Raw genomic sequence first — 12,914 nt, forward strand, 5'->3', positions numbered from 1 at the left:
TGCCTCTCCCTCTCCCTCTGCCTGCTACTCCCCCTGCTTCTGCTCGCTCGCTCTTTCTCTCTCTCTGTTAAATAAATAAAATCTTAAAAAAAGAAAAGAAAAATTTAAAAACACGCAAATTGAAAAGAAGTAAAACTATTTGCAGATGACATGATCTTTTATGTAGAAAGACCTAAAGATTAAAAAAAAACTGAGTTAATAAATGAATTCAGTAAAGTTGCAGGATGTGATTTTGAATTTCACATTCAAAAGCCAGATCTGATTTCAACACTAAAAAAAAAAAAAACAGTTCCATTTCTCCTCATTAGCAGTGAACAATCAAAAAGGAAATTAAGGAAACAATTCCATTCAATAGCATCCAAAAGAATATAATGCTTAGAAATAAATTTAACCAAGGAGGCAAAAGAAGACACTGAAAACTATAAAACACTGCTGATAAAAAAAGTTAAAGGAAACAAAAACAAATGGAAAGACACCCCATGTTCATGGATTGGAAGAAATAATATTGTTAAGACAACAATGTTACACAAAGCAATCTATAAATTCAATGTAATCCCAATCAAAAGCCTAATGATGTTTTTTTGCAAAAATGGTAAAACCAAACCTAAAAGTCAAGGGAACCTAAATAGCTAAAGCAGTCTTTAAAAAACAAGAACAAAGTTTGAGGAGTCATACTTCTCAATTTCAAAACTAACACAAAGATAGAGTAATCAAAATAGTATGGGACTTGTATAAGGGCAGACAAAAAATAATAGAATAAAGAGTCCAAAAATAAACCTCTACATCTATGGCAAATTGATTTTCAACAAGGATACCAAGAACTTTCAATGGGGAAAGAACAATCTCTTCAACAAATGGTGCCCGGAAAACCGGATATCCACATGCAAAAAGAATTAAATTGCACATTACTTTACTTACACCCTATACAAAACTTAACTCAAAATGAATCAAAGACTTACAGAGATAACACCATGACATTATTAGATGAAAACAGGGCAAATCTTCATTACCTTGGCTTTGGCAATGGTTTCTTATGATACCAAAAATATAGGCAAGAAAAAATGTATTTGTTGGACTTTATCAAAATTAAAAATGTTTGTGCATTAAAGAACACTATCAAGATGAGTGAAGACAACACACAGAATGGGAGAAAATATCTGCAAATATTCTATCTGATAAGGGATTAATAGTCACAATATATAAAGAATTCCTACAACTCAACAACAAAAGACTACCCATTTTTTAATGGGAAAAGGACTTGAATAGACATTTCTTAAAATAAATATACAAATTCCCAATAATATGGAAATATGCTAAACATTACTATTAGGGAAATGGAAATCCAAACTATAATGGAATACCATACTTCATACTTACTAGGATATCTATAATAAAAAAACACACAATCACACACAGAAAATAACAAGTATTGGTGGTAATGTGGAGAAGCTGGAATCCTTCTACAGGAGCATAAAATGGTTCAATCTAGGTACAGTTTGGTACTTCCTCTAAAAGTTAAATACAGAATTAGCATATGACACAGAAATTCCACTCCTAGGTAACCTCCAAAATTAAAACAGGGACTCAGTTACTTGTAAGCCAATATTTATAGCATTTTTCACAATAATCAAAAAGTGGAAACAACCCAAGTGTCCAACAATAGATTTACTGATAAACAAAATGTGGTTATATACACGAATGGAATATTATTCAGCCACAAAAAGGAATGAAGTTCCGACACATGCTACAACATGGATGGACCTTGAACATATTATGCTAAATGTAATAAGCCAAGCACCAAAGTACAAATTTACGATTCCACTTCTCTGAAATACCTAGGAAAGGCAAATTTATATTTGATTAGAAATCGAGAAACCAAAAAGTAGATTAGAGGTTCCTAGGAGCTGGGGAAGTAGGCATGAGGAGGTTACTGCTTAATGGGAACAGTTTTAGTTTGAGATGATGAAAAAGATTTGGAAATGGACAGTAGTAATGGCTGCACATAATTAATGCCACTCAGTGATACACTCGAAGTAGTTAAAATGACAAATTTTATGTTTTGTACAGGTATTTTATAACAACAACAAAGGAAAACTAGAGTCCAGGAAATAGGTGATCAAACACCAGGGGAAAAAAACTCACAGGATGATGACAGAGAGACGTTTCAGGACAAGAGCAGCAGCAGAATAGTAAGAAAATAGAGTGCTCTGGAAGTGGCAGTGTCAGAAGGAAAATAACAGATCTGATAAACTGTCTGATGTAGGATTTGTGGAATTGACATCATCTTGAGAATCAGCCTGGGGCTTAAGTGTATCACTTTAGTATTTCTTGCATATTGCTTCTTACCCACATCAGCTTCAATCAAGATTTAATAACTGTATTAACTGATTCCTTTGTCCACCTCAAAAACTATTTCAAAAACCATGCAAGACACAGAGGAAGTACAGTTCTTATGCATATGCAGTTGACACACTTACTGAGACAATCCAACTAGTTAGTAATCATGGGATGCCCAGAAAAGATAAAAATAATCAAAACATCTAGGCTTCATTAACAGGGATGACTGCTTTGTTCTTAGCATTATAAATTCAAAAGGAAAGATGAAAAGTGCTTTTTTAGAAAGCAATCTGACATATTTTACACCTATTACCTAAAGAGGTTCAGAAACTTCCTTGAAGTACTCCACTTATAATATTTCTTACGTAATATATTGTGAAAAACTCTCTAAAAATTATAAACAGGGTCCAAAAATAGAATTATTCTCAACAGAAGGTAACATGTCAAGTAACACTATGCTATGATATTTCAAGATTCTGTAAACTTACCTGTTTAGACATATTTTCTGAAAATTTTGCCGATTTTTCTTTTAAAAATGTGACAAGGTCTTTATACATTTCACTTTTTCTCTCATAATTAATTTCCCCCTCATCTTCTGTTTTGCCCTTTGGAAGAAAAAGTTTGGTGCAATTATTAATGTAGTAGCATTTGAACCTGATCAATACATCACAACCCAAGGCCACATATTGTTTTCTTCTCTCGAGGATCCATGTGGCAGTTTTTATACATCAAAAATATGGGCAGAATTCTTCCTTCTTAAAGTTATCCATTTGTCCGTCCATCCACTCATCCACCCATCCATCATCCATACATTATGCTTTTACTGAGTACCTCCTATATGCATGTAGGGCATTTTGCTAGTTAGCAAAGAATGGAGAGCTTCCTTCCCTCTGCACTCCTCTAATGCAAAAAAACAAAACACACACAAAAAAAAAACATTATGACTTCAAGAGAATCTGATGAAGTCATAAAAGGTCCCAAGATTAGAATGCCACCATAGAAAAGCTTGTTTCCATTTGTCACACTCTGTTCTTGTTCTGTGTGTAAAGAGGTTGCTATGGGATTATTTTCTAGAGTTACAACCTCCATGTAAGCACCTGACACTCCAACCTTTTTCTCCATACCTCTTTCTTTTTGTCTCTTTCCTTTCCTCACCTATCCTAATAGAAAAGATTTGGCTCTGCCTTAACCAAATGTATATATAAAAACCCATAGTGTGCTTTTTATATATACGTAACCACACACATACACAAAACATCATATACACCCATATAACTCAGGCGTGCCATGCATTTTGTCGTAATTATTGAATCATGTTCCTTATCTTTCATTCTTGAAATTGAGAGGAACACTTAGATATTTCCATATCAAATAAAGGTATATGTAGATTAGTAGCTCTTGATAGGAACAAAGTGTCCTTGCCCCACTCTAGAAGGTCAAAGTCTCTTATTTTCTGATTGGAAATTTCACTTTCTTAGAGTATCAAAACAAACCAAAGGCTAAATCATATTTAGCTCATCTCCCCCCTCTGTGCAGATATAATCTGAGAAGATCATGCTGAGAAGAAATGCACCATAAGGCAAGTCAGATGAGATGCTTGCTGGTCATCAAGAAAGTGGCACTCACATTTTGAAGCCAATCCAAACCAAGAGGTAGCAATTCTCCCAACAGTCCCCTGTGATGAGGAATCCCCACTAAGGATTTAGGTTCTCCCTGCAGATATTGCCTGTGAGGCCCCACATTACATTGAAGACACCAAGGGCAGGGTTGCCAAGGGGAAAGCTGACCACCTAGTAAGTTCAGTGAACAGGTATGAGACAAAAAATAAAATGTGTTCATGTGGAAGATTCAGAAGGCCACCACCCTGCTTAGTGCTCAGGGGTGGGAATCTGGAATGCTGTGTTTCTCCCTAGTCAGCTTCAGTTAGCAGCAAGTAAAAGGAAGACTGTAAAGCTGGAGGAGGGAGAAAGGGACTGCTCCCAGCTCCTCGTCCCCTGTCCCCAGCAGTGAACCCTGGCAGTGGCAGCTGCTTCCAGTAGCAACAGTTGGTTCCAGTTCCCAGGGGTTTTTCCCTATGTTCCCAGAACCTGGCTCATTACAACTCCTTAGAATCCCATTACAAACCAACCAGGTCTCCCTCTTCCAAGGTCTGGGTCTCAGCTCTGCTGGTTCTGCAAAGATCCTCTCCTCTGAGCTCCTGAGGTACCAGCTCCTGGGCATTGTACTCCTCTGACATCTGGGTGCCAGTTTCATGAGACCCCCTGTGCTCCAGCATAGCCTGGAAGCGACCATTCCTCAGAGATATGGATCCCAGCTCTGTGGGAGTCCCCCCTCTGAACTCCCAAGGGACCATAACCAATGTAAGCAGGGTCCCCTCCTCAGAGGTCTAAGTCCCAGCTCTGCAAGGACATCTTCTGAGACCCTAAGGAACCAGCACAGCCTGGTGGTGCTCCCTCCCCAGACACATGGGTCCCAGCTTCTTGGGGGTGCTTCCTCCAAGCTCCCACATTTTAATTCCTTCCCTTTGTCCTCTCAACACTTAGGGCAAAAGCTATAGTTACTGCTTCTGTGTTACCTCAGCCACCTCTTATTTGCCCAAATACTTGTATAATTAATTAATTAATTAATTAATTAATTAATCAATCAGTGAACTGATCGTTACAGAGGTTTTCATTTTATAAAGTGGCGTGGGTTCCTTTGACGGTCATTTCTTAGAAGACTGATTTAATGACCTGCAATGGGGAACACCGAGGCTCATTCTGAAATGGTTTTGGATTTGCTCAGCAAACACATAGCAAAGGGATCTGCTTCAACCCAACAGAACAGAATCGCATTTTCTGTGGCCATCAGCATTCAGTCCTGGAGACATGCCTGCATTTACAGAGATGGAGCCAAGCACCAAAGACAACATGGTTCTTAAAAAATTACTTACGCCATTTAAAAATACTCCTTCTGTACTACAAGTAACACACAGAGTTTCAACATCATGGGGTTTTACCAGCACGTAACAAATTTCCCCATGAATTTGTCTCCAAGGTGGGGCTCGACATCCATTTGAAAATTCATAATCTGAAACCAATTATCGATCAATTAAAAGGAGCTCTGAAAAATAAAATATGTTATCTTTAAAAAGAAATAAATATGATTACAGTTTTTTTCAAATACTCAATCCTAATGTAGCTATTGAAGCATTTGGAAATAATAATTATTTTACATAACAAAGCAAATCTGAGAATAATAGAAACCTGAAGTATAGTCAATAGATTCCAAGACAGTTTGTTCTCCTTTTCCTGAGAAATGTTTCAGCAGTTCTATATGGTTCTTAACAGTTGTTGGGTTTAAACAGATTTGTCTGAAATGAATGATAAGAAATGCATTTTAACACTCTAAAAGAGAATCTCCAGAAAACAGATGAAAATATACCATTTTAGCAAGGGGGGGGGGGGCTGGTGGGAGGAGGAATATCACTTTTTATAATTAAAATTGTAGTCAAATTATACAACAACAAAAATGTTGCAGTTAGTTTTAGCTGTGTTATAGCCTTACAACACTGTCAAGACATCAAGAAACCAGTGATTCATATTTAATGCAACATTAAATAAACTCGTTTAAAAATTCATTTCATTTCTTAGTGGTAATAGCATAATACTAGAAAAAAAACTACAAAAATGAACAAGTTTTAAACCTTACAAAGTCTACATGATATTTGCATTACTATTTAACCATCTATTTAATTGTCTGAGGAGAGTGAAAATAAGGCCACTTCATGTCCTCAGAATCAGGTGAAACCCCATAGAAAGCTCTAGCAAAGCTAACAGTAAATCTTTACATTTTAGAATTAGAAATATCCATGCAATACCCTAAAATCTACTGTTAAATCAATAACAACTCCTATAATTTGTGTATGTTTAAAAAAATTCTGAAAGCATTTTTTGTAACTAACTTTTAGAGGTTTCTTTTTTCTAAAAAGACTCACAATGAAATACGTTTTAGAGAATGATTCAGTAGGTACAGATCCAGTTGCTTAAGCAGCATGCCAACCTTCATCTTTATCTCACTCTCAGGATCTTCATCTTTGGTAATTTTATCAAGAATATTTACTGTGGATGTGTCTTCTTTCACCGTGTTATAATCCAAACCCAGGATTTTTGTTACAGGATCTCTGTTAGCTGATCAAACAAGTAAATAAATAAAAATGATTCTCTTGTCTTCTGTTGTAAGAAAAATAATGACTAACAAGTCCTCTGAAGCCCACCCAAATGTGCTTCCTTCATTAAGCTTTCTCTCATGGACCCAATTTGAATTAATCTCAACTTCTCAGATTCTACTGCATTTAGGAACTTTCTTGTACTCCTTGAGATTCTCTACCTTGTACTGCAGTATCATCTATCTATATCATATCTCTAATAAAACAAAGAACAAGACATTCTTTTTTTTTCTTTTTTTTTAATTGACTGTAGGGCATTGTCCAGCATGGTCATTCAATTAGTGTATCCAGAATTGATTTGAAGATAGAGAAATACTGGTCTCCTTAGAAGAATCATCACTAGAACTGTGTGTGTGTACGTGTGTGTGTGTGTATGTAACCACTGAGGCTTAGTGTTCACAAATGCTTTCTTTCCAAAACAGCATGGTTTTCTCAGTCTAAAGATCTACCACCAGTCTTTTCCACCTGTTCAAAGTGCTTATATTTTCTTTCTTTTTTTTTAATTTTTTTTTATTTATTCATGATAGGCACGCAGTGAAAGAGAGAGAGAGAGAGAGAGAGAGGCAGAGGGAGAAGCAGGCTCCATGCACTGGGAGCCCGATGTGGGATTCGATCCCGGGTCTCCAGGATCGCGCCCTGGGCCAAAGGCAGGCGCCAAACCGCTGCGCCGCCCAGGGATCCCTCAAAATGCTTATATTTTCTTTTTTTTTTTTTTAAGAAATATTCTTTTTTTTAATATTTATTTATTTATTTATTTATTTATTTATTTATTTATTTATTTATGAATGATAGACACACAGTGAGAGAGAGAGAGGCAGAGACATAGGCAGAGGGAGAAGCAGGCTCCACGCACCGGGAGCCCGACGTGGGATTCGATCCCGGGTCTCCAGGATCGCGCCCTGGGCCAAAGGCAGGCGCTAAACCGTTGCGCCACCCAGGGATCCCAATGCTTATATTTTCAATGCCTTTTTATGTTCAAGTTGGAAAAACAAATCTGGCCAGTACTCACACACATACCAAAGTTACAGTGAAAAACTCCAATACTAATTCATGATCAAGGCTGACATAGGTGTGAAAGTAGACTCTAGAGATGGTTAAAACAGAATTTGGTGAAAGCCAAAGAACCATGTAGTTGCAAGTGAGGAAGAAGAGGGCAAAGCCATATTTGGAAAGGAGGAATTTAAATAAGATGAAATATATATGTATTTGAACAAGGAGGCCCATGGGACTAGTTCAGAAAGCTCCACCTGATTGAAATGAGAGAAGCACAGTGATGGCATTAACTCTGCAGTGGGAGATGGACTCTGGCACCAGGAAATAGCAGAAAAGGCTTAGGGCTTCTTAGAAAAAAACACACAAGGGGAGGGGCAGGGAAAAGAGATCTAGGAATCATCTACTTTTTGAGCATCTCAATCATCCTTACAGCAGTCATCTCATTAAGACTCATGGAAAAAGGTATTATATGAATTCTGGGGAAAGACACAAACCTGCCCCCCAAATTGCCCTGCACCATGGAATCTGGACCCAAAACTAAGAGTTGTACCTAGAGCTCTTACAGAAAGGACAAAATGCAGCAAAGGATACACATTTAGCCAAACTAGATATATAGCAGCCAGTCTATGTATTAAGTTCATGCACTAAGTTGAAATTAATGCTATTACCAACCTCCTTGAATTCAACTTTACTCTTAAGATTTCATTCCTCCTCAGCAGGGTAGCTATGAGGTATAGATAGATAGATAGCCTAATAATGAAGAGTAGGCAAGAGATAAGAAAAGGCTGCTGTCCTAAGGTTCACATCTTTTTTTAAAAAAATATTTTATTTATTTACTCATTCATTAGAGTCATAGGGAGAGAGGCAGAGACACAGGCAGAGGCAGAGGGAGAAGGAGGCTGCAGGCAAGGAGCCCGATGTGGGACTCTGATCCCGGGTCTCCAAGATCACACCCTGGGCTGAAGGCAGACGCTTAACCGCTGAGACACCCAGACATCTCATAAGATTTACATCCTAAAGAATATTTTTTTTAAAGGTTCATCTTCCCACGTCATAGCAGTAGACACAGCAAAGAATGATTAGAGGCAAGACCAGGCACCTCATGCTTGAGTCCTTCTAGTCACATGATTCCAAACAGGCAAAACATGTATATGACACCATTATGTACTGTTAGGTATTTCTACTCATAAGAAAAATTCAGAAAACAATTGCTCCAGGCAATTGGTCACATTCTTTTACGCATGTTAGATGCTTAGACAATAATGAAAATCTACATCCTTAATGAAGAGGAAAACGTTTCCCATTGAGTGAATGTAACTACCTCCACAAAGCTATGCAACCTACAAAGGAACATTACTGAGACCAATGGAAAGTGAGATTACTCTGGGCTATCTTTGCTGCATACATTTTAGAGGAAACCGAGCATCATCCGTCACAGCAGGCCTGAGGGTAGAGGGTGGAGTTTGGTGCAGGCCCCACTAATCTGTCTTCTCTCCTGTGTAGACCTTAGAGGATACAGGCCTCTGGTCTTTCCAGAAGTGAGGAAGCCTCTCTTTAAACCACATGCTAAAATTAGAAATCTAGAAGCTTGCTAGTGGTAAAGTATTAGGCCTTTCAGTTTAAAGTAGAAACTTGATATGAGCATGACATTCAGCCAAGAAAAATGAATGACATTTTTACAAAGTCGAACATAGGACTTTTTGCCTTTTAGGTCACGGAACTTTTTTCAAGAGACTGCAACTCCCCCTCCCCCATGATTATGTTTCTAAAAGTTCAAGTCATAGACTGGAGCATAAATATCACCTTTGATACAAGCCTGTGCTTCCTTCAGCTTTCTGTCTTTGGCAATAAGCAGCAAACGTGACAGCTGCCCCAAGCTCCTGATCTTAATGTGTGGCACAGAGAGAAAGAGCAAAGGCTGCCCATCTTTATCAACTTCTTCTGACTTGACTGTTGTTTCACTAGGAAATAAAAATAAATAAATAAATAAATAAAATCTTAAGGTTACCTGGATGCTAGTGAAGTTAAACATAAGACATTTTGACAAATCATCCCTCTGGCTCATTATAAAACACAAAATATAAGTACTTCTTGTTAAAAGCTCATGTCTTTTCCTCATTTGTCCACACTCAGATCCCTAAGTTCCCAGGCTTATTAGCAACCATAGTTAGCAACATGATATACCCAGGAAGAACATTTTAAGCCATGTCTTGAATACTTACATGAACTCAATCACAGTTTTTGGTTTTGTTTTTCTAACAATGTGTTGGACAACTTTAAAAAAATCACTGGTTCTACAGGACCATTCATGTTTTGGGGATTTCTAAAGTTATTTTATTTATAAAGTTTACACCACAGTAATTAGTGGTTAGAAATCTTCTTGGCTACTCTGTGTTTATGAACAAAAAGCTATAAAAAAGAGAAAGAGAGAGAGACAAACTAGGTTCCCTCTGTGGATTGTTTTCCCACTCCAAACCCTCTAATTTGGTTTACTTTAGGATAATAAGCAGTTTTTCTAAATGGACTTTTCCTGATCAGAAATTTCTGGGTCTCCTAGATTTGTCTTTCTGCCCATTTTAATTATTTTTTTAGGTCAGCATTTAAGAAATATTAAGATGTTTTTACGGCAGTGATATTTCTATAGATTTCTACCACGTACAACATTAACTAAGCTACCTAGGTTTTTATTAGATATGGATATCCCTGGAAAAATGCTCTCCTCTTAAGACCTGATCTAACATATTTTAAATTGTAAGGCAGATAAACAGATGTGGTGTATTGCCAGTTCATCAGAAAAAGTAAACCTGACAGACTCAGACTCAGATGTACTACCAGCACGATTTCACTAGAAAAGGAAGAAGATAGAGATCATGGAGGCAGACTAGTGGCTTGCCACGGATGTCCACATCCTAACACCCGAGGCCCACAAATGCCTTATCTTACATGGCAAGAGAGACCATGCAGATGGATTAAGTTAAGGATCTTGAGATGGGAAGACTATTCTGAAATGTGCAGGAGGGTCAAGTCAGAAAAGCCAACGTGACATGGAAACAGGGTTCAGAGTAACACAGAGCCAGAAGCTATGGAATGTAGGTGGCCTCCAGAAGCTGGAGAAGACAAGAATGGATCTTCCTTCAGCCCCCAGAAGGAACACAGCCCTGCCAACGCCTTGATTTTAACCCTACACACTTATTTTAGTCTTTTCACCTCCAGAACCCTAAGAAATTAAATCTGCATTATTTTAAGTCACTAAGTATGTGAAAATTTGTTACAGCAGCAATAGGAGGCTAACACAGGGACTTTTACAGGCTTTCCCACTGTTCTTCCAGCAGTAACTTTCATAGTAACTCACATAGGAAGTAACTTACATAGTAATTGTACACAGAAGGTACTCAATAAATAGAAGAGGAATAAATGAATAGAAGATTTCTAGGCTGACCAGTGATGTGTGTTGTATACAAAATGTGTGTTTTCTCTAAAATAAAGCTTTTGGAATAATGTCTTCAGGTTTGAGATTTCTTAAAGGTCTGTGCCGGGTTGGTCACATGTGCTAAGTGGATGATGACAAGACTAAGTTATAAGCTGACTGAATGCCAACAATATCAAGCCACTGAACTTGAGAAGGTGAAACTCCTGGTAAGATATGGGAGAAGTCAAGGGCACAGGACACATATTTCATTGCTCCCACCAGTTGAAGCCTGTAACTCAGCAAAGCAGTAGGAACTAAATGCCAGCTCCAGGGAGGATGTGGAAGAGCAGGTTTGTTTCGGGGTTTGCAGTTTCTAATACTGGAAGAAAGAGATTTTGGAAAGAAAAAATACTATGCCCATCTTGTGAGGTCAAGATAAATGTGCTGCAAATGAAATCCACTGACCTGATCAAAAGACTTTCAAACTGTAATTGTGGAGGGCAGCTGAAAATACTATAGCTTTATGCTATAAGGTGAGAGAGCAGAAAAATGTCACATTTATTTCATCCCCAGTGTCTAGTTTAGTGTCCAGAACATAGTAATTACTCAATAAATGAGCCTAAAAAATAACAAGAGATATAAAGCTACAGTTGCAAAACTAGTTAGTAATTCTCAGGAACAAAAAACAAAGAGCTCAAGTAACAAACGTTATGGCCATCGATTTTAATAGCATAACTTGGACATTTCACCAAAATATGGGGCACCCATGTGGCTCTGTTGGTTAAGTGTCTGACTCTTGGTTTCTGATCAGGTCGTGATCTCAGGGTCATGAGATCAAGCCCTGGTTGAGCTCCACAGTCAGTGAGGCGTCTGCTTGTCCCTCTCCCTTTGTTCCACCCCCCCATCTGCTTGCTCTCGCTCTCTCTCTCTCTCTCAAATAAATAAAATCTTTTAGAAAAGAAGTTTTACCAAAACATAATAATTATCATCTCATAAAACAATACAATTTTAAGATCAGAGATCATGTAACTGATCCTTCATGACATTGATAAGAGAACTAAAACAAGAAGGTAAAAGGATCAAACAATGCCCATTACCAAGGAGTATTGGGAAGTCAACAATAAAAAAGATGCCTGTAGAGATTTACAAAAGAAAAAAGAAAACTAGGAATCAGAAAGGTATGAATTGTGAGGGCGGTGGGCAGGACAGGGGGAAGAGGGTCACTGCTCGGGGCTCAACTCCTCATCTACACAGCACTCCTACCAGGAGAGAATTTTGTCCCAACTCAGACATATCATTGAGACAGCAGAGAGACATTAGAAGCTAAAATATCACAGTATTAAAGCTGACATGAGTCAAAATCGTAATTTTACCAAAAAAGAAAAGAACTGATAATAACATTGTCACTAAGTGATTCTGAACACTTATCCAGTCTTTATATTTCCTGAGCTACATTCTAATGAGTCAAAGCAACTGAGCTCTGTATACCACCACCATATGGTGTTAATCATTGAAGGGTGTCATTTGTCCTTAGCTTACAGTGGACTTGGGTTTCATTCTGGAGTGTTTTAGAAAGATTAGTTATCTCATTCTGTCTGATAAGAACAAAAGCAATTGAAAATGGTAATACAAGGAGACCTATGATTTCCATTAGAATGAAAGTGGAGTTATTTTCCCCAAAACAATGAACACGGAAAGACGATGACCAGTGTTATTATAGAATGAAGGGTTGTACATTGGAAATGATTCTAAAAGAAAAGAGTAAGTCATCTAACATGTGGACAGTGCCATGCCTATCTACTCAACAATGATCTGCACAAAAGAAGATGGGTGACGACATGTAAAACCTTTTTTCAGTGCATGATGAGCAGATCAGTTTCAATGTCAGATGTCTGTTAGCCTAATTCAGAAGAAGGCTGATCAATTTTTTAAGGACTGCCGCAAAGAGTACATTTGGAGATGTGCAAC

The 12,914-nt window shown here is 37.7% G+C and overlaps 1 protein-coding gene and 1 long non-coding RNA gene across 7 annotated transcripts in view; one reads left to right on the forward strand and one right to left on the reverse strand.

Moving 5' to 3' along the window:
• Positions 1–2,780: 2,780 nt before the first annotated feature.
• LOC119868790 (armadillo repeat-containing protein 4-like) overlaps positions 2,781–12,914 on the reverse strand; it is a 41,692-nt gene continuing 31,558 nt past the window's right edge. For all 5 annotated transcript variants that reach the window (XM_038589198.1, XM_038589197.1, XM_038589199.1 and 2 more), the window contains 5 exons: positions 9,341–9,498; positions 6,314–6,506; positions 5,583–5,689; positions 5,270–5,406; positions 2,781–2,942 (listed from right to left, as the gene is read on the reverse strand). In XM_038589198.1, coding sequence (XP_038445126.1) covers positions 2,796–2,942; positions 5,270–5,406; positions 5,583–5,689; positions 6,314–6,506; positions 9,341–9,498 — 742 coding nt within the window. In that variant the 3' untranslated portion in view covers positions 2,781–2,795. The remainder of the gene's footprint in view (positions 2,943–5,269; positions 5,407–5,582; positions 5,690–6,313; positions 6,507–9,340; positions 9,499–12,914) is intronic.
• On the forward strand, positions 3,336–5,438 carry LOC119878581. Of its 2 annotated transcripts, none has more exons than XR_005387018.1 (3): positions 3,336–3,426; positions 3,874–4,539; positions 5,122–5,438. It is a non-coding gene; the product is annotated as an uncharacterized LOC119878581 (long non-coding RNA). The 2 variants fall into 2 exon arrangements; XR_005387017.1 differs by having other exon boundaries at positions 3,874–3,989; positions 5,021–5,438.

This window comes from Canis lupus, unplaced genomic scaffold, assembly GCF_011100685.1.
Source record: "Canis lupus familiaris isolate Mischka breed German Shepherd unplaced genomic scaffold, alternate assembly UU_Cfam_GSD_1.0 chrUn_S1748H1944, whole genome shotgun sequence".
NCBI lineage: Eukaryota > Metazoa > Chordata > Mammalia > Carnivora > Canidae > Canis > Canis lupus.